At 40.9% G+C, this 21,076-nt stretch overlaps 1 protein-coding gene across 1 annotated transcript; it reads right to left on the bottom strand.

Annotated features, from left to right (window-relative positions):
• Positions 1-17,395: 17,395 nt before the first annotated feature.
• LOC109238804 (probable flavin-containing monooxygenase 1) lies at positions 17,396-20,966 on the bottom strand. The gene is made up of 5 exons (XM_019405284.1): positions 20,402-20,966; positions 19,443-19,680; positions 19,167-19,342; positions 18,036-18,394; positions 17,396-17,918 (listed from the first exon to the last, which is right to left on the bottom strand). The coding sequence occupies exons 1-5, from the start codon at positions 20,855-20,857 to the stop codon at positions 17,576-17,578; spliced, it is 1,572 nt and encodes a 523-aa protein (XP_019260829.1). The 5' UTR covers positions 20,858-20,966; the 3' UTR covers positions 17,396-17,575.
• Positions 20,967-21,076: the final 110 nt, after the last annotated feature.

The following is a 21,076-nucleotide window of genomic DNA, read 5'->3' on the forward strand; positions in this document are numbered from 1 at the left end:
TGTTTAAAGAAGTGATTTCAGAAAATATTTAAACGAGAAGTTACTAGTTATTTGTTGTTAGCTTGCCTGACAGTGGAGTCCGGCGCCATCACGACCCTTAGTGGATTTGGGGTCGTGACACACGGTCAACGTATAAATAGGAATTTTTGAGACTATTCACACTTTACACATTCTAACCTCTCAAGCTAGAGTAAAGCACAATGCACTTTATTATTTTCAATCTCGTCCCATATTCATCAAGTGTTGATTCCTTACTACATTTCACTACTGGTATGTTGATTTCAATGAATTAATTTCACCTTTTTCTTTTCTTTTCTATTTGTTTTAGTTTTCTTTTTATATAGGGTTAGATTCATGCCAAAATGTCGGATTGATGCTTAATTCTTGCTTGAAAGCATGTGGGTAGTGTTTGAATGCATAATGGGGGCTGGGGTTAGTAGCTTTTATTGTTTAATTGCCACAGATCATTACTAATTAGTGAAAACCCTAGTATTAGTCGTACTTCAGTGCCGCTTTGATTTGAATTTCGCGGCCGCACACATTTTTGTGCGATCCACGTTAGGGTATGCGGCCGCATACAAAATTGTGCGGTCCGCGATGCCCTAGATTGAAGGCACTTTTGGTTGCTCAGATTGTGCGGCCGCACTCAATTTGTGCGGTCCGCGGTTGGTTTTCTCGGCCGCACTCAATTTTGTGCGCTCCACATAGTTGAACTTCAGATACCCTATAAAATGATTATGCGGCCACACTCAAAATTGTGAGGTCCGCGATGGGTGTTGCGCGACTACACTCAATTTCGTGCGGTCTGCGGTTGGGTAACTTCAGAGAACCAGTAGTCTGAACCTGGGATCCCCGCGACCGCACTCATAATTGTACGGTCTGTGATGGGCAGTCCGCGGTCGCACTCACTTTTGTGCGGTCCACGCTACCCTGTTCTGAGAAGCAGTTTCTTTCTTTTCAACTATAATTTAATAACGCATGTTGAACCCCAATTCTAACCGACTTTCACTACTTGTGTGTTACAAAAAATGGTATGTGCACGTGGTCGAGGTGATACTTCCAAAGGGAGGGCAGAACCCTCCTGAGGCCGAGTCGAGGCAAACCCAACCTACCATGGTCAGTTCAAAAGATCCTAAACAAGAAAGCCACAGCCAATAGGGCCCCCGAGTCCTCAGACACCAGTGAATATCTCCCATCCCGGGAGACTTCTGAGGGGGATTTTGTACAACCACAATCGGGGGCACAATCACAACAATTCCCCGATGGGCTCCGTTTAGTCAATTGTATATGGTAAAAATTAGAGGGCTCGATTTTGTGATCACTAGGGCGCCTAAAAAAACCACCCCCGGGAGGCTCGAAGTCTAGCTCGGAGTTCGCCCCCGAGGGTTCGTGATGATCGACCTCGAGGCAGTGCAAACCAACGGCTGCGACGCACCGGCGGGAAGTTCCCAAGGCATATGATCAAAACTGACAAAGCCTGCAAGGGAAACGCTAGTTTGTACCAGACTAGTAAGTAGCTGTTCCAGCTATGTTTCTTTGTAATAATTACTCATGTACTATGATGGGATTTCCCTCCTTATATAAAGGGGATCCTTGTCATTTTGTAAAGAGATCTGATACACAAGATAGAATACACTACATTCAATACAAGAACATTCTCTGCTCTCTAGCTTGAACATATTCTCTTGGTTTCATTATTTACATTTATTGCTTATATTCATTGTGTTCTATTAATTGTTCATCATTTGTTGCTCATTATTGATCATAGAGAGCCGCCATCGCAGCTCTCATAACTGTTAGTCCTTCATCGAATACCCTTAACCGGGTATCAGATTCAACCTCGAGGCCCCGTATATGCAAGCTCGAGTATTTGATTCCTAGCCGTTTCGGTTCGTTTATTAAGCTATCTACAAGCTATCATCTTAATTTCCAATCCTTCACTTAGCATCCATTGCCTAACAACTAGCATAAAAATAGATCACATTTTTTTAGAACCACTAAATCAAATCTAATTATTATTACCATTTTCAAGGTAAACAGTGTGGCGCCCACCGTGGGGCTAAAAATAATAGTGATTATTTTCTTGCTGGTTCACTACATAACGCAGGTTATCTTTCACACTTTTTCTTGTCCAAGATCTTTGATTTCAGGTCAAAATGTCTAGCTCAGTAAACGCATGCGGAAATAACGGTCTTGAGGAACATGGAGAAAATGGTGTGGTTGCTCCAGGTGTTGGTGTACCACCATGAAACCCTGAGAGGCACAAGAACCAATTCCCGTGGATGCGGTATCGCACGACGCTCAGCATGTCGAGACAAGTTCCCACACCAACATAAGTATACACTAAGAAAACCAAGAGGAGGCTCAAAAAACCCCGGCTGAGGAGGAACAAGGGGTTAGCCTTCATGCCATTTTCGAGATGTTACGAGCACAACAACTGGCAATTGCTCAGCTGCAAAGCCACCAGAAAACTCCAAGCATAGTAGCACCAGAAACGGCTTCCCAAGCCAAGTAGGTACCGGAAAGGTCGAGCAACAACAGGTCGACAACCGACCTCGCCATCATAAAGATGCTCGAGGACCTCACAAAGAGGATCGAGTTAGGAGAAAAGAAGATAGAAGCCAACGACAAGAAGGTAGAGACCTACAACTCGAGGGTCGATCAAATTCCGGGTGCACCCCCGATCCTGAAGGGTGTCAATTCCAAGAAGTTCGTGCAAAAGCCGTTCTCACAGGAAGCGTCTCCAAAACCCATCCCAAAGAAGTTTAGAATGCTTGACCTTCTGAAGTACAACGGAACCTCAGACCCCAACGAGCACGTCACTGCTTACACATGTGCAGTGAAAGGCAACGACCTAAGAGACGACGAGATCGAGTCCGTCCTACTAAAGAAGTTTAGAGAGACACTCTCAAAAGGGGCGATGATGTGGTATCACAACTTGGCTCCACAATCTATAGATTCGTTTGCCATGCTGGCAGACTCCTTTATAAAGGCACATGCTGGTGCCATCAAGGTAGCTACAAGAAAATTCGACGTCTTCAAAATCAAGCAAAGAGACAACGAGATGTTGCGGGAATTCGTATCTCGCTTCCAAATGGAACGAATGGAACTACCACCAGTGTCCGATGACTGGGCAATGCAGGCCTTCACTTAAGGCTTGAACGAGCGAAGCTCAATAAGTTCGAGGCAGCTAAAGGAGAACTTAGTCGAATATCCCGCCATAACTTGGTCGGATGTCCATAACCGATATCAATCAAAGATCATGGTCGAGGATGACCAACTAGGATCCCCCAGAGGTGTGCATTCATATCGGTTTATCGATAAATCGAATCGATTATTTGTTATCGGTTTATTGATATCGGTTTATCGATTTATCAATTTCGATTTCGATTTCAAAATTTTCCTTATCGAGTTATCGATTTCGATTTCGATTTTGTCCTCTTCGGTTTATCGTTTTATCGATAAACCGATAAGAAATACAAAAAAAAAATTAATTTTTTTTAATTTTTTTTTACCCTTATTCTTTAATATCCTTTCCTTTACCCTAAGTCCCTAACCCTATTATTTCATCTACCACATTTAAGGAATGATCATACTTAAAGCTCAAGGGTATGAAGTTCAANTTGACTGCATCTGCGGTCCCGCTTCTGCGGTCCAAGAACCGCAGATGCGGTTATGACAGAAGCAGCAAATCTCAAGCCTTCCCAAATTCTATTTTTGATCCGTTAACCACCCGGAATCCACCCGAGGCCCCCGGGACCCCGACCAATCATACCAACCAATCCCAAAACACATTACGGACTTGCTCGAGGCCTCAAATCACATCAAACAACGCTAAAATCATGAATCAACCGCCAATCCAAGCTTTATGAACTTTAGAACTTCCAACTTCTACTTTTGATGCTTAAACCTGTCAAATCACGTCCGATTGACCTCAAATTTTGCACGTAAGTCATATTTGACATTACGGACCTACTGCAACTTCCGGAATCGGATTCCGACCCCGATATCAAAAAGTCAACCTCCGGTCAAACTTCTCAAAAGCCTTCAAATTTCTATATTTAGCCAAATGGCTCCAAAATGACCTACCGACCTCCGAATTCACTTCCGATCGCGCTTCCAACTCCAGAATCACCATACGGAGCTATACGCAGTCTCGGAATCCCAAACGGACATTGATGACATTAAAATGCACTTCAAACCAAACATATGAAATTTCTTCTAAAATGCTAACTTCCACAATAGGCGCCAAAAAGCTCCCGGGTTATCCAAAACCTGAACCGGGCATATGCCCAAGCCCGGAATCATCATACGAACCTGCTGGAACCTTCAGATCCTGATTCCAAGGTCGTTTACTCAAAAATCCAATCCTAGTCCATTCTTTCAACTGCAAGCTTCCCAAATGACAATTCTCTTTCTAAATCAACTCTGAACTTCCCGGAACTTAATTCCGACCACGCGTACAAGTCATAATACTCGAAATGAAGCTGTTCATGGCCTCCGACTGCTGAACGGAGCGCTAGGACTCAAAACGACCGGTCGGGTCGTTACATTCTCTCCCACTTAAACGAACGTTCGCCCTCGAACGTGCTGAGAACTATGCTGGAGTAGTCTGAAATCACTGGTTAACTTCTCATGCACCTTCCCGTGCTACCACAACTCAGTTGAGCACATCAGCTCGATCAATTCTGAAGATATTCCCTCTTATCAAGGTAAATAAGCCTTAGGGCCTAATTCCAACATCCGGAATTCTATGCCTGGCCTGTTTCCAACATACGAACACCATATCAACCACCACACGTTGTACCCAATCATGATTGCACAACTTTGCTGAATTCACACTTTTTCATCATTTTACTCACCGGATCACGATAACATTTCCTGTTCCACTTAATTGGAATTCCACGAATCTGGTGCCCCCATTGCACCCCATAACATACATAGGTCTTACTCCAACTCTTACAACACGTTTTACCTAAGACACAGTATCTGGCAGAGTGTGCCTTTAATTGTTCTTCTCATTAGCGACAACGATGATGAGAAGGCAAGAACATGTATTTCAAATAGTTATGGTGTAGGTAGGAGTTTAACATTTCCTAAGTAGATAAAAGAAGAGGTAATAGAGGAATTCTATACTTCAATTTCCAAGAGGAAAAGGAGTTTAATTGGGAGTGACAAGGTTGATGGTGATGGAATGTTTTCGATTGGTCATGGCAGTTCCCATAAAACGGGGATCATAAGACTCTATGATGACAGAGATTGTAGGAAGTTTTGTTCTTAACTTTCTTCCAAGTCTGATCCGTACAATCTTAGTGGGATATTGGTGATATATTCTTTGGATTCAGAAGAATATATTACCAATATCCCATTAAGCTTGTACGGATAACACTTGGAAGAAAGTTGAGAACAAAACTTCCTATAATTTTTGTCATCATAGAGTCTTATGATCCCCGTTTTATGGGAACTGCCATGACCAACAGAAAACATTCCATCACCATCACCCTTGTCACTCTCAATTAAACTTCCTTTCTCCTTGGAAAATGAAGTAGAGAATTCCTCTATAATCTTTCTTTTATCTACTTAGGAAATGTTAAAATTCCTGCCTATACCATCTCTAGTTGAAACACATGTCATTGCAGTCTCAACATCATTGTCGCTAACGAGAACAACAATTGATCAAAAGACACACCCTGTCAGCTACTGTATCCAAGTTATTCTATGTATCCAAGTTCATCCCGAGTAATAGTACCATGAGGATAATCACCAAAGCCACCGGACAGCTTTATGATGCCAATGAAGCAAGATGAGCTATTCAATGTAACTCGTATTGTAAAGAAGAAGAAAGAGACTAATTCAGAAAGGTGGGTCGAGGGTCGAGCCTCGACTATACATGTAAGTTTTTTACTTATCATTAAGTATTTTGATTTACTTTTATATAAATTTTGAAATATTAATTCAATATAATTTTTCTTATAGGTTCGCTTCAGAGCTGATGTGGGGGAATTCATACGAAGTCAGCCACCTAACGAGTCGGCCGAGGCAATCCAACTTTCGAACGAGGATGCTAAAAGAACACTCCTTGAGTACTTTATATACTTTGAACTAGACAATAGAACTAGTTTTCGAATGAGCTTGTAATAAACGTTAACTTAGTTTTGTTAGCTTACTGTTTTAGTTCTATTGATCTTTATATTTTGTTGCGTTTTAGTGTTGTTGTTGTTGCTGGCATAAAATGCCTGTTTAGGATATTTGGTATAAGCTGCCAGGTGGTGTAGCAGCCAAAACAGGCAGTTTCTACCAAAAATATACCAAAAAAGCGACCAACTTTGGTGTCCAGTTGGTCGCTATTCACTTAAAAAAAAATCTGGTAATTTTGCGACCAAGGTTGGTCGCTTATAGGTTAAAAAAAATTAATTCTTTCCATTGGCGACCAATATTGGTTGCCCAATAAATAAAAAATTATAACATTTATTAATATAGCGACCAAAGTTGGTCGCTTAATATGATTAAAAATAAATAAAAACAAAACGTTATTTACATCTGGAGACCAACTTTGGTCGCCAAATATATAATATTAAAATATTTGAGCGACCAAAGTTGGTCGCTATATGCTTTACCCGGAAAATTTGGTCCTTTTACCTGGGAGACCAACGTCGGTCGCTATTTAGCGACCAACTTTGGTCCCTAAGGTAAAGGGACCAGCTTAATATCGACCAGGCGTGGTTGGTCGCTTTTTGGTCGCTTTTTGGCCGATAAGCGACCAACGTTGGTCGCTTTTGCTGGTTGCTTTTTTCCGGAATTCTAGTAGTGATATATATATACACGCTTTGGAAAGGAAAACTCAGAATCTTATATAATCATATCAACTTCAGATTACCTGTATTGGACGGTTGACCTGTTGAAGATTGATAATTGGCTTAAAGTATGTATATTTTGATATATATCGCCTCGTATTTTGCTCTTGTTTCGATGATTTGAGATGTTTAATATGATGATTTGTGCTAAATTATGGTGTTTCTATGTGTAGGAATCATTGGATGCAATTTGGGACGAAAGGGCGCGAATTGGAGCGAAATCGGAGCAAAAAGGCAAAAAGTCAATTTTGAGGGCCACAGCCAGCGTGGGGCGCTCGCTGTGGCCCAGTTTCTAGTAGTCAATTATTTTGAGCGCCAGGGCCAGTGCCCCACACTGCCCTGGATGCTCGGATCTCTAGAGTGTCCTATTCCGACTTGGACTCGGTTGTTTTCACCCCAAGACGCCTCCAATTGATATAAAAGCCATCCTAAAACCTATTTTAAGGGGGGAACGTGATTTTGGAGAGAAAACAAAGGCACAAAACACTTGGAAGCACGGATTTGAGCAATTCTTCCATCCCTTTTCTAGTACTCATTGATTTTATGCTTGAAAATATTATTTTTGATGATTGTATGAACATGAGTGGCTAAGAACCCTATTGCTCTAGGGTCATGGGTAAAACATGAATGTTGTTGTTCGTAGTTTAATTTGACGAAGTTGATTTTATCATATTGGGTTGTTTATCTAATTCTGTTTTTAGTTATTTTGCTGAGCAGCTAACAGTGAAAAACTATCCACGAATCTATAGTTGAACTCGAATGTGGGAACTCTAGATTGCATATATAATTAAATAGAGCAAGTTCTTGAACCTGGGCATCGGGGAACGGATTCGCAATTAGGATAGACATATACCTAATTGTCTTGCTTGGTAGAAATACAGGAATTATAAATGCATTCTTGTTAATCTTAATTCCATAGACATATAGGCATTAAGTTAACTTGAATAGGCGAGTAAGGACTCGACAGATTCTTAGGAGTAATATCAACCCTGTCAATCAACAATCTAGATAAATCAATTAGTTATTTTAAGCCAAGAACGCAACACGATTGTTATCTAGCCCGTGACCCTGGAATATTCTCTCCTACTGATTATTATTCGAAATTGCTATTTGTTTGGTTAATTATTCTAGTTATTTCATTAATTGATATTTTTAGGTAGTAAATTAGTGACGACTATATTTTGTGAAAAATCTCTTGGATCGATAAGTTAATTGAGTTTGAATCAGTCAATAGTTAATCACAAGTCTTCGTGGGAACGATACTCTACTCACTACTTTATTACTTGACGATCACGTGCACTTGCGTGAGTGTTTTTGGTCGCAGCAAGTTTTTTGCGCCGTTGCCGGGGACTTAGAAATTAGCTACTTGACTGATTTAAGCTTTTATTAGTTATTTGTTCAAGCTTTAATTTTTAGTTTACCTTGTTTGTGTTAACACAAGCTCTTCTCTTGAATGCGGAGGAGTAGAAGCGCAAACAATCTCCTTCCTCTTGATCCTGAAATTGAACGAACACTTCACAAAGTGAGGAGGGAAGTCGAAGTTAGAGAGAGTTGGACATCGTAGTTCAACCACAACCAATAGAGATGGTAGGTAATGAAGAGCGCGCGGTGATTGAAGCCGCAAGGCCCAGTCTTGCTAATATGACTCAGGATATTGTGAAGCCTGATATCACGGGGCATTTTAAACTCAAACAATACATGGTGCAGCTGATCCAGTCCACAGGGCAATATGTGAGTCTATCTCATGAAGACCCGCAGAGGCACATTCAAAATTTCTTGGAAATTACGGACACTTACAATTATCCGAACGTTTCCAAGGACTATGTCAGGCTGACACTTTTCCCCTTTTCACTACTCGGGGAAGCTAAGAAATGGTTGCAGAAGGAGCCCGCGAACTCAATCCGCACTTGGGATGATCTAGCAAGGAAATTCTTAATCAAGTTTTTCCCCACTAAGAAGACAAAGTCATTGAGGAGTCAGATTCTTGGGTTCGAACAACCGGATGACGAGACACTTCGTCAAGCATGGGAAAGATACAAGAGGCTACTTAGAGACTGTCCACATCATTGTCAGACTGATGAGGTATTGGGTCACACTTTTGTTGATGGGCTAGATGATGCATCAAAGATGAATCTTGATTCAGCTTGTGGGGTAGTTGCATGGCTAGACCGTATAGTGAAATCCAACTCTTGCTAAATAACTTCACTGCTAATTATCATAATTGGCAAAGTAATGGTGATTCACGAAGGTCAATTAAACAGAAAGCAGCCGGATTGATTGAGCTTGATGACTTTTCAGCCATGAGAGCCGATATAGCAAAATTGGCAAATCAGATGAATAGAATGACAATGCAGCAACCTCAACCGATGCAACATGTACAACAAATGTCTATTTGCTACAAATTATGTGGCGACAATCATACGAGTGACATGTGCCCCACGAATCCTGAATCCATATACTATGTGGGGCAACAGAGTAGAGGTCCAATGAATCAGCATGCACAATATGGGAACACTTACAATCCAAATTGGAAGAATCATACCAACTTCTCATGGGGTGGAAATCAGCCGAATCAGAATCATTATAGACCCCAAGGAAATTTCAATCAACCTAGAAGCCACCCCAACAAATGGAAGAGAGTACAAATGAATTGTTAAAGAAGTTGTTGCTTGACAATCAACAGCTCAGGACCGATTTCAGAAATCTTGAGAGGCAAATGGGGCAATTAGCAACAAATCAAAATACTAGACCTGCAGGCGCTCTCCCCAGTGATACAGAGAAGAACCCTCAAGTGAATGCAGTTACACTCAGAAACGGGAGGGAACTAGAGGAAGTGCCAAAGAAATAAAAAGACAAGCCCATACCTGAGGGGGAGTTGATTCCTAAGGTGACACACGAATCAAAGAATAAGGATGCAATTCCAAAGCCAGTGGAGGCTACAAGGCCAACACCACCTTTCCCCCAGAGATTGCACAAAAAGAATGATGATCGCATGTTCAGCAAATTTCTCTCTATGTTGAGCCAGATTCAATTAAATATTGCACTTGTTGATGTACTTCGTGAAATTCCAAAGTATGCTTAGTACATAGAATATATAGTGGCTCATAAAAGAAGATTGACTAAATTTGAGACGGTTGCACTTACTGAGGAGTGCACTTTAAGGGTCCAAAACAAGCTCCCTCAAAAGCTTAAGGATCCTGGTAGCTTCACCATCCCGGTGTGAATTGGTAATATTGATGTGGGTCGTGCTCTTTGTGATTTGGGGGCGAGCATAAATCTGATGCCCTTATCCTTGTTCAAGCAATTGGGTCTGGGAGCTCCAAGACCAACTACTGTGATGTTGCAGCTGGCTAATAGGTCGATAGCACACCTTGAGGGGGTGATTGAAGATGTGTTGCTGCAAATTGGGAAATTTATCTTCCCTGCAGACTTCATTATCCTAGATTATGAGGCTGATGAACTAGTTCCAATCATATTGGGGCGACCTTAGCTATTGGTGATGCAATTATTAAAGTGAGAGAGGGAAAAATGATTTTGAGGGTGGATGATGAGGAATCAGTCTTTAATGTCTATAAAGCAATCCAACTTCCCCGCCACTATGAGGAGCTCTCAATGATATCTGTTGTTGAGGCGGATGAGCAAATTCTTGACACGAGTGTATATCTAGATGATTCTCTAGAGAAAGCACTTATGTTGTTCGATAGCATGGGGATTGATGATGAGGTTGAGGAGATGATGCATATCCTAGATATATCTTGTGCTTACATGCAGGGGATACACCCCTTTGAGCCCCTGAATAGGCCAGATGGACCTCCTCCAAAGCCATCAATTGAGGAGGCTCCAAAATTGGAGCTTAAACCCCTGCCCCCTCACCTTCAATATGCTTATTTAGGTGATGCTGACACTTTACCTGTTATTGTTTCTTCTGACTTGTCTAAATTGCAGGAAGAGAAGCTGTTGAGAGTGTTACGTGAGCACAAGCGAGCACTTGGGTGGACAATGTCTGACATTAAGGGTATTAGTCCAGCTTTTTGCATGCATAAAATCCTCATGGAGGACGGACACAAGCCAAGTGTAGAGCAACAACGCCGACTAAATCCAATCATGAAAGAGGTGGTAAGAAAAGAAGTGATTAAGTGGCTTGATGCAGGTATTGTATTTCCAATCTCGGATAGCAAATGGGTAAGCCCCGTTCAATGTGTACCTAAGAAAGGGGGGGATGACTGTAGTGGTTAATGAAAATAATGACTTGATTCCCACAAGAACTATCACTGGGTGGAGGATTTGCATAGATTATAGAAAATTGAACAATGCCGCCCGAAAGGACCACTTCCTCCTCCCCTTTATTGACCAAATGCTTGATAGATTAGCTGGCCAGGAGTACTATTGTTTCTTAGATGGTTACTCGGGGTATAATCAGATTGCTATAGCCCTAGAGGACCAAGAGAAAACCACATTTACGTGTCTTTATGGCACGTATGCATTCAAGAGAATGCCCTTTGGTCTCTGTAATGCACCTGCGACTTTTCAAAGGTGTATGATGGCTATTTTTACTGACATGGTTGAAAGATTTGTAGAAGTTTTCATGGAAGATTTTTCCGTGTTTGGGTGCTCTTTTGATAACTGTTTAATGAATCTTGATAAAGTGCTTGCTAGATGTGAAGAGACGAACCTGCTGCTAAATTGGGAAAAGTGCCATTCATGGTACGTGAAGGTATAGTCTTGGGGCATAAGGTGTCCAAAAATGGTTTGCAGGTGGACAAAGCGAAGATGGAGGCGATTGAAAAATTGCCCCCTCCGACATCAGTCGAAGGCATTCGCAGTTTCTTGGGCCATGCAGGTTTTATCGACGTTTCATTAAAGATTTTTCGAAAATTTCTTCTCCTTTGTGCAGGCTTCTTGAGAAAGATGTCCCCTTCAAGTTTGATGATGCCTGTCTGAAAGCATTTGAGGAGCTGAAGGGAAGGTTAGTGACTGCACCAATTATCATTGCTCCGGATTGGGAGCAACCATTTGAGTTGAGGTGCGATGCGAGTGACATAGCTATTGGAGCTGTTTTGGGACAAAGGAGGAATAAAATCTTTCACTCCATCTACTATGCGAGCAAAACTCTGAATCCAACCCAGATGAAATACACAGTTACTGAAAAAGAGTTGCTTGCAGTGGTGTGGGCGTTTGACAAGTTCAGATCCTATCTAGTGGGGACCAAAGTCATCATCTACACAGATCATTCAGCTATCAGATATTTGTTTGAAAAGAAATATGCCAAGCCGAGGCTGATTCATTGGGTCCTCCTCCTGCAAGAGTTTGACTTAGAGATCCGAGATCGAAAAGGGACAGAAAATCAAGTGGCTGATCACTTGTCCAGATTAGAAAATCGGAGCCATATAGCTGAAGGGGGGTCAATCAAAGAAACATTTCCTGATGAGCAGTTATTGGCAATCACCTCAAGTGAAGCTCCATGGTATGCAGATTATGTGAACTTTATTGCAAGTGGGGTGACACCACCAGAATTGACACCCGATAATAGAAGAAGGTTCTTACATGATGTGAGGCTCTACATGTGGGATGAGCCGTTCTTATACAGGCTATGTGCAGATCAGTTGGTGCGAAGATGTGTTCCTGAGGAAGAGATGAATGTCGTACTGCATGACTGTCACGCTTCGCCATATGGAGGTCATCATGGTGGGGATAGAACCACCCAAAAAGTTCTACAATCAGGTTTCTATTGGCCAAATTTATTTAAGGATGCACATGCCTTTGTTAAAAAGTGTGACAGATGCCAAAGAACCGGAACAATCACAAAGAAGCACGAGATGCCGCTGCAAAATATTCTGGTTTTGGAGCTTTTTGATGTTTGGGGGATTGATTTCATGGGACCGTTCCCATACTCTAATGGTCATAGGTACATCTTGGTGGCGATCGACTATGTTTCTAAGTGGGTGGAGGCCATTGCTCTTCCCACTAATGATGCAAAGGTTGTGGTAACCTTTGTCAAGAAGCACATCTTCACACGCTTTGGAACTCCAAGAGTGTTGATAAGTGACGGAGGAACGCACTTCTGCAACAAATTGCTGAATAATGTCCTTGCAAAATATGGAGTTAAGCACAAGGTTTCCACGGCCTATCCCCCCCAAACGAGTGGTCAAGTGGAAGTTGCAAACAGAGAGGTAAAGCAGATTCTGGAGAAAACAGTCAGTGGAAATAGAAAGGACTGGGCCGGGAAGCTAGACGACGCATTATGGGCATATCAAACTGCATACAAGACTCCCATAGGTACTTCTCCGTATAAATTAGTTTATGAGAATGCGTGTCACTTGCCCGTCGAGCTTGAACACAAAGCCTATTGGGCAATTAAAAAGCTGAACATGGATATGGACTCAGCTGGAGAGAAGAGGTTGCTGCAACTCAACGAGCTTGATGAGTTTCGATTGCACGCATATGAAAATGCCAAATTGTATAAGGAAAAGACTAAGAGGTGGCATGACAAACTCATCCAACACCGAGAGTTTGAGCCGGGGCAAGAAGTTCTTTTGTTCAATTCGCGGTTGAAACTTTTCCCCGGAAAGCTTAAGTCTCGTTGGGCAGGTCCTTTTGTTGTGGTAAGTGTGAGGCCTCATGGAGCTGTGGTATTGCATGATACGAGCTCGAGTGGTACCTTCTTGGTTAATGGCCAGAGAATAAAATATTATTGGGGTGGTGACATTGCACGTCACAAGACCTCGGTGGACTTGGCCGATGCTTAAAAAGGTATTGAGTCGTGCCGCGACGTTAAATCAGGCGCTCGTTGGGAGGCAACCTAATTTTTACTGTTTTCGTAGCATAGTTTTTTTGTTTTCTCTTAGTTAAAGTAGACTAACATTTTTGTTTTGTTGTAGTTGTATAAAATATTAGGTGGGGATGGTGGAGTTTGTGTGAATTATGTATTGAGGGCTCGGGTAGTATGTCTATAAAAAAAAAATAGCAAACTGAGCGCCCAGCCCAGCGCCCCACGCTGGCTGGGGCGCAATTTACAGTAGCCAAAAAGTTTCATCGCCAGCCCCAGCGTGGGGCGCTGGGCTGGCCGGTCCAGGTGAGTATTAAATGTTTTTTTTCTTTTTCCTCCCTTATTTGATTAAATCCCAAACCCAATTAACCCAACCCAATTACCCATATACACTCACAACCTAACCCATACCCAATACCCAAATCCTTCTCCAAACTAAATTAAGACAACAAAAACTCAAAAATACATCACCTCTCTCAAACGACTCCCTCTGTTGAACTGCCCGTTTTCTCTCTCTCTCTCTCTCTCAATCAAATTCTTCAACCTTTCTTGCTCAACTTAATCTCAAGACTCAAAGGTATGTTCTTTTTATTCTCTTTTCTTGTATTTTGAATTTTTTTAGTGTAAGTTTAGTCTTCTTCCTCAAACAACCCCAAAATCTCATGGTTTGCATTGATATATCTTGTTGAATATGGTGGTCTTAAGATACACGAAAATTTGGTGCAAGAATTTGGTTGTGATTGTGCTTGAAGTAGTAAACTATAATTCCCTCTACTTCATGTAAATTTGGGAGGTCCACCTTGTTCCACCATTGTTGAAATAAGAGAGCAAAATTGATGCGTACAAGGTGTTTGCTAAAATGCCTAAAAGAGTAAATTTGAACACCGGTGAAGTCTAAGTAGCCGAGTGTAGTTGTACTTGAGTTTGGGCGAAGTGTGGGGTCTTTGGAGGTATTGTATGTTGTTGTAAACGTTTGTAAGTCATAGTTGGTGTATTAAATTGGTGTAGTAATTTAGATTTTAGTTCTCTTATGCCTGCACCATAGTTAAGTTACGGGCATATTAAACCACTTGAATTGTATGTCATAGGGAAGTCTTGAGTACCTATAGCCTTGTGATGACACATAGATGCATGTTGAGTCAATATTGTGATTCGATTATGCATAGCCTTCGGTTTTAAGTGTGAGGTCCTACTTGCCCCTCACAATGACCTTAGGCGAAAATTTCTTGATTCACTCTCATCTTTGTGTTTGTCTTGTGTAGGTTGCTATGGCTCGTGACAGTGCCTCTAAAGGAAAAGGGGTGGGGAAGTCCTCCACTACCGCTCCACCACCAAAGAAACCCAAGAAATGTGAAAGCTCTTCCCGACAAGCCAAGGGAAAGCAAGTGGCTAGCGGGTCTACTAAGCAATCACGACCTCGGTTGGAATTTTTACATGATGACGGCAAGAAATGGCATGATACTTTTGTTCTATACGGGAGATATGTGTCTGAGATGGGGATACCCTGATGTACTTGCTACATTGATCGACACGAAGATGGGTAAGTTCCTTGAATGTCTGGGTCCTCCGGCAAATCTCAGCATGGTCCAAGAACTATATGCAAACTGGAGCACGAGAGCTAATGAGTCGTGCGTCAGAGGAAAGACCATTCCAATGCATAGGGAGGCTTTGTGTCGTTTTTTGGGAGTTGATAACCCAAACCCGCGAAGGCTTATAAAGTTTGTCAAAAGCCCACGCTACCAAGCAATACGTCACACACTTTGTGGCGTTGATTCCAATGCCACATGGATGCGAACTAGGGGGGATATTCACCTTGAAATGCTCAGATTTGACTTCAACAAGACGGCTAAAGTTTGGCAGAACTTTGTGCAAGCTAGACTAATGCCTGTGGAGCATAATAGTGAGTGTATTCGAGCTCGAGTGTGCTTGATATACTTTTTGATCACCGGGCGCCCCATAAATGTAGGTGAGCTCATGCTTGGGGAGATGGCTCAAACCCATTTTGGAGGGAGGATCAAGAGGTTCTTCTATGGCAACATCCTAACACAGTACATGCTATCCTTTGAAGTACCGGAATACCCAGGTTATGATGAGGTGGTGGAGGCATCCACGACATTACTAGACATCACATCCTTGATAGAGTCCACATCCAAGCTCACCCAAGCCGCAAGGAATGAGAGGGACGAAAATTTTAACAGGTATCTCTACAAAACTGTCAATGTGATTATGAGCAGGCTAGGGGTGTCAGAGGAGGAGCGCACACAATTGCGCAATGAGCTCTCCAGTTCGTCCAAGGAGATGTTGGGCATAGCACCGGGTAGTCCTATTCATCCCTCTGAGGATGAAAACACTCAGATTAATTATCGGGTAACGGGACATTACCTAATTAATTAAGGATATATTTGGATAAGATTATACCCCCACCCCCGCCCCACGTAGCAGCAGATGAAGGAACACTTAAGTGACTTGTCTTTAGACAAGTCAACTAGTGGGCACATGGACAACAAATCTTAAGGAATTTTACACGTAAGAAGTGATTATCTTAGCTATCTTTATCTTGTCTTTCAAGACTATTCAATTCATTTTATAACAAGAAAATATAATGAAAGGAACAACAAGGAACAAAGGGAGGGAATTCATGAAGTTAATCTGACACTTTTCATTACATTTCTGACGGCAATTCTTGAATTTAAAACAAAATTCATACCAAGTTCATACAATCAGAACAATAGCCGTGAAATGACAATTACAAAGCACTACAAAGCAGAACGCCATTCTTCATGTTTTCAACAGAAATGTCTTGCAACAAAGTGATTCCATCGAAAGTTATTAGAACTTAGCAACGTAAAANGAGAATACTCTTTGAGCTGTAGTTGTATTATTTTTTTTAGTTAGTTCAAGATTAACATAGCTTAATTTAGCTAGATTATAAAAGGAAAAAAAATCAAAAAAAGCTTGGACTTTTCCCGACGATGGATCTGTTGGACAATTTTCTTGAGGGATTAAAGTCCGATTAAAAATACCAAAAAGATTTTCTTTTTTTTAGGTAGTTAGGTAGCATCCCTTGGTTTTTCTTTTGACACCGGTTCTTTTCCAAGGGTGTAGCTCGAACCAGGTATTCTAGTTTAGATTTTTTATTTTTTATTTTTTTATTTTTATTTTTTCTTTCTTAGGAGTAGGAAAAGGGAAATTGAGGTGCTTTGAGATACCTATTGACATGGTTGGTGTTGGCAATTTAAAGTTATGGCATGCGCTCTGTCTTTCTGCATATATTATTTAAATTGTAATGCCCAAGTAAAGTAAGTAGCCTACTCTTTGATGCCTTTTTCTCAGTTGATTGATTTGTATGCTACCTAGTGCATTGTTGCTTAAAAATTCTCAACTTGCTAGCTTGCTTGACTTGAGAGTTGCACAGAACCATCTTGAGTGAGTCAAGTGCCATGTGTGTGTAAGGATTTTTGATACTCTGTGCTATCCTGTGTAGTCTAGAACTTGCCCCGTGTGTTAATCAACGCGAAATCATTAAGTTATGCTAGTCTAGGAGATGATGTAGGTGTTTCTTACTTGACCATGAAGGTGCTTGTCACTTATAAATAAAATTTTCCCATTGCTAGCCCTTTGAGCCTATAGACCGTTTCCTTGGCACCCAAGGAAGCGCAAGATGAGAGAAAAAAATAAGGTAACGATGCGACCACCATACCAAATCGGTCGTTCCATAATGTGGTGTTTTTCGTTGTTATGTAACGACGGATTTAACGATACGATAGAAAAAAAATTAAGTAACAATCAAAACAAACATTGGATTTAAAGTAACAGTCTCATACAATAGAGCAGGTAACAACCATCCAAACAAGCTGTAAAGTACCCGACCATCAACACGAAAGAAAATAAGAAAAGTACAGCAGGATTTTAAAAACAAGCGAGACACAGATGAAAGAGACTCTTATACTATATGTTAGCCGGCGTAATCCATTGGTCCATAAGGATCGAACCACTCAGCCAAAAGACCCTTTTTCCTCTTAGGATTCCAGCCCATGTCCCTGCACAGTTGGTCATTGTACCAAATATGCAACGCAGCGATGCATGATCTCCTGTAGTTCTTCGAATATGAATATCTCTTCTTGTATTTATCCCATTCTGCTATGTCTTTCTCCATGACCTTGATATTAGGTAGCTTAAATTTTCCATCAAGAAGTTCTGCCAGCCATCGGCATCTTATTTCCGAGGTGTATAGATTTGCTACACTTTCTGAGAATCCAATTATTGCCAGTTGTGGAATTTGGGGATGAATGCATTCCCTGAAAATCATCCGGAATGACATTACTTTCACACAAGATGAGGTTATATACATTCGGATAAATCTGATAAACGTATGCAAAAGAATTCTCACCGCTACATAAGGATTTAATACTCACCTATAGAGAGGAACTGCATAATCATCTTTCCCTGCAATGAAGCCTTGGAATTTTGGTGATTCAAAAATGTGTTTGAGCTTATCAATTCCCTTGAAGCCAGTAGCGAGTATGACTAAGTCGGATTTTATTGGTTCAGCCTGACCCTCGAGCACGATGCCTTCTTTTGAGAATCCAAAGCTCTTTGTTTTCTTGAGCTTGATACTTCCTTCCTCAACTCTGTCATAAAAGCCCTCAGGCACTATAGAAATTAAACATGAACTCAATTCCTTTAAGAAACTATGATCTGGCACCATTCCATGTTTTGCAAGCCCGAGTTTGTGTTGTAAATAACTTTCTACAAATTTTGAGAAGGCCCACCTCTGTAAAATAGGAGTGAAATCAATTTAGTACTTCATGTTAGTTTTGTGAGAGAAAAAGTAGAAATCATATTGTTGTAACTTTGAACTTATGAGTAGTAACTTTAAGGCGACATCTAATAACTTGAGAAGGAAGAGTGGTAACTTTGTCGACACATGTTGCTGAGTTGTTTCAGCAGCAATTGTATTTATTTTTCTTGTTTCCTCACTTAACTTGTTGCATGTATATGTGTTACATATCAGTCATATAGTTTGATTCTTCTGACTTATATCGTTGACATGTAACCTTAATATTGTAACTATCCAGTTAAACTCCACTTTCTTAGTTCATTTATCCTTTTGGGTGCCTAGTGGTGTCATGTAAAGAATCTTTTCTTTGCTTTTTACATGCCATTAACCTCCCTATCAGTTATTATTTTTTGTGAGTTTGGACGATCAGTGGTTGGTTGCTTGTGCAACAAGTGAATTTTACGCGCTAGAGGAGTTCAATAACCTTCCTTTCCATATTCAAGGTCTTTCCAATTTAGAAAGCTACTCAGATTCTCAGTCCTTTGTTATTGAGCCAGAAATATGGCTACAGTCCACGGCCAGAAACGAACAGTACTTGTTTCTTAATATGTTCATCTCAGATCAAGAAACCTCTAGTCAATCTCATGGTGTATGGCTTTGTCTTCAGATGCATTATTAATGTGAACGAGAAAGCATGACTAATCGTTGCTGCACATATAAGTTGAGTCTTTATATGAGTTAAATTAGTCAAGAAGAAAATAATTACCAATGGTGAAAGAGTTGTGGCGAGGAGACTTAGAAGAAGGCCTTCGCCGGGTTTATGCACCATAAGTTCGGAGAATCGATTTAGGTAGAGATATGCCAAAGGGAATCCCCATGGAAAATAATCGGGAATGTTCCAATGTGGTGTCCTGGTTATTACTGTGCATGGACGTTCAATCCCTGCAAAAATAGTGCAACCAGAGTGAAGCTGATATTTATAAACAAACAATAAAGGGGTAGAGGGAATGAAAGTATATAGAAGATTATTAGCAGTAGTTACCATTAACTATGGAGCATTCCATGGCAATGTCCATTCCTGATTTCTGGGACCCAATGACGGCTACATGTTTTCCTTTGACGAAGTTGGTTGCAGTTGTGGAGTCCATTTTGGAATAATCCATTGAATGGATAACTTTACCCTCAAATACTTCGGGACCTTTATTTAGAGGAAATTCAGGGATGTTTGGAACTTGGCTGAATCTTCCCACGCAAACCACTACAAAATCAACTTGGTATACCTGCAGCCACGAGAGATATGGTCAAACCACAAACTAATATTTGCGTTGTATGAATCTTCTTTTTTTCCCCCAAACATATCTTCAGCTTAGTAAATTCTTATGGCTTAATTGTAACAACTTGTGATCTGCTTATCAAGAAAGCTTTAGTCATTGTAACTGATATACCAATAACATGGCTAGCCAGCACAGATTACAGTGTTATGGAGATACATATCAAGCAGGAGACAACTCGGATAATAAACCCAACAATAAACATTGAATTGAACTTGTAAAATAATTTGTGGAAGTTTTTGAAATGGCACTCTGTCGTACAGTTACAGAGAACCGCTATGCAGCTCTGCTTGGTTACAAACAATCATTATACACACTCCTCTTCTTTTTAAATGGAGCTTCTATAGGGACTAGTTGTCGGTCCTCGAAGAAGAGAAATTTCAATATTGCTTATGTTTGAATCACGAGTTTTGCATTAGATTATTAGCTATTCCAGTAATTACTGGGGAATTATATTAAAACAGTGTTAGTAATGTAATACTAGCTTGTCTGCTCCACTACTCTTACTAATGTATTCCACTACGTAAATACTACTGTACTAATTGACCCAAATTATATGGCAAACAAACTAAGGGAATAGGAGATAAAGAAAGAGTAACAGCCGGCGGCATAGCAATTTTTTTTTAATGGATTTGCTATATATATAAGGGGTGGTTAATTATCTAATTACCTGCGGGGAGGGGTTTTGAGTGTCCTGTACAGTGACATTCCACTTCCCTTTACTGCTTAAAGGCTCCCCGGCGCCGCCCCACAAATTCCATTGATCTCCGTCAGAGCCGCCACCAGATTCATAACTGAGGCTCAACACTTTGCTATTGAACTGAATGTGTCGGAGCAAGTCGAAGTGACGAGCATACGATTCAATGTACTCCATTACAGCTTGTTGGCCGGGGAACATATCGGTTACAGAATCAGGCCATGGAAAATCAGAGAACTGGTAAAAAGGTCTTGGTGTCTGCAACTTGGTACTCTCAATGGTCTTAGTCCACACACCCCCAATGCTGTCCTCGGATTCAAACACTATGGGATCGAAACCTTTTGAAAGGCTGTATTTGCAGGCCAAGAGACCACTTATTCCAGCTCCTATTATTGCTATCACCTGCTTCTTTCTGTGATTAGTTGCCATTGTTACTGCGATAGGATGAATAACTTGATTTCTGTACTTCACCAAGTCCACACAAACTTTGATAGTCCTATAAGTATTAATTTATTGGTAGTTGATCTACCTTTCCTCTTGTATGATTTATATAAAAATCTTAATTACCCTAGCATTATATCATTTAATTAATATCTAAACCATAAAAATATCTGAGTTATGCAATAGACAGCACGACAACAAGTATTA

This window comes from Nicotiana attenuata, unplaced genomic scaffold, assembly GCF_001879085.1.
Source record: "Nicotiana attenuata strain UT unplaced genomic scaffold, NIATTr2, whole genome shotgun sequence".
NCBI classification, from domain to species: Eukaryota; Viridiplantae; Streptophyta; class Magnoliopsida; order Solanales; family Solanaceae; genus Nicotiana; species Nicotiana attenuata.

Coding starts and splice junctions, on each gene's coding strand:
- LOC109238804 (XM_019405284.1), bottom strand. CDS start 20,857: ATGGCAACTAATCACAGAAAGAAGCAGGTGATAGCAATAATAGGAGCT. Junction 19,343..19,442: donor GGAATGCTCCATAGTTAATG/GTAACTACTGCT, acceptor CTATTTTTGCAG/GGATTGAACGTCCATGCACA. Junction 17,919..18,035: donor TATGCAGTTCCTCTCTATAG/GTGAGTATTAAA, acceptor GATGATTTTCAG/GGAATGCATTCATCCCCAAA.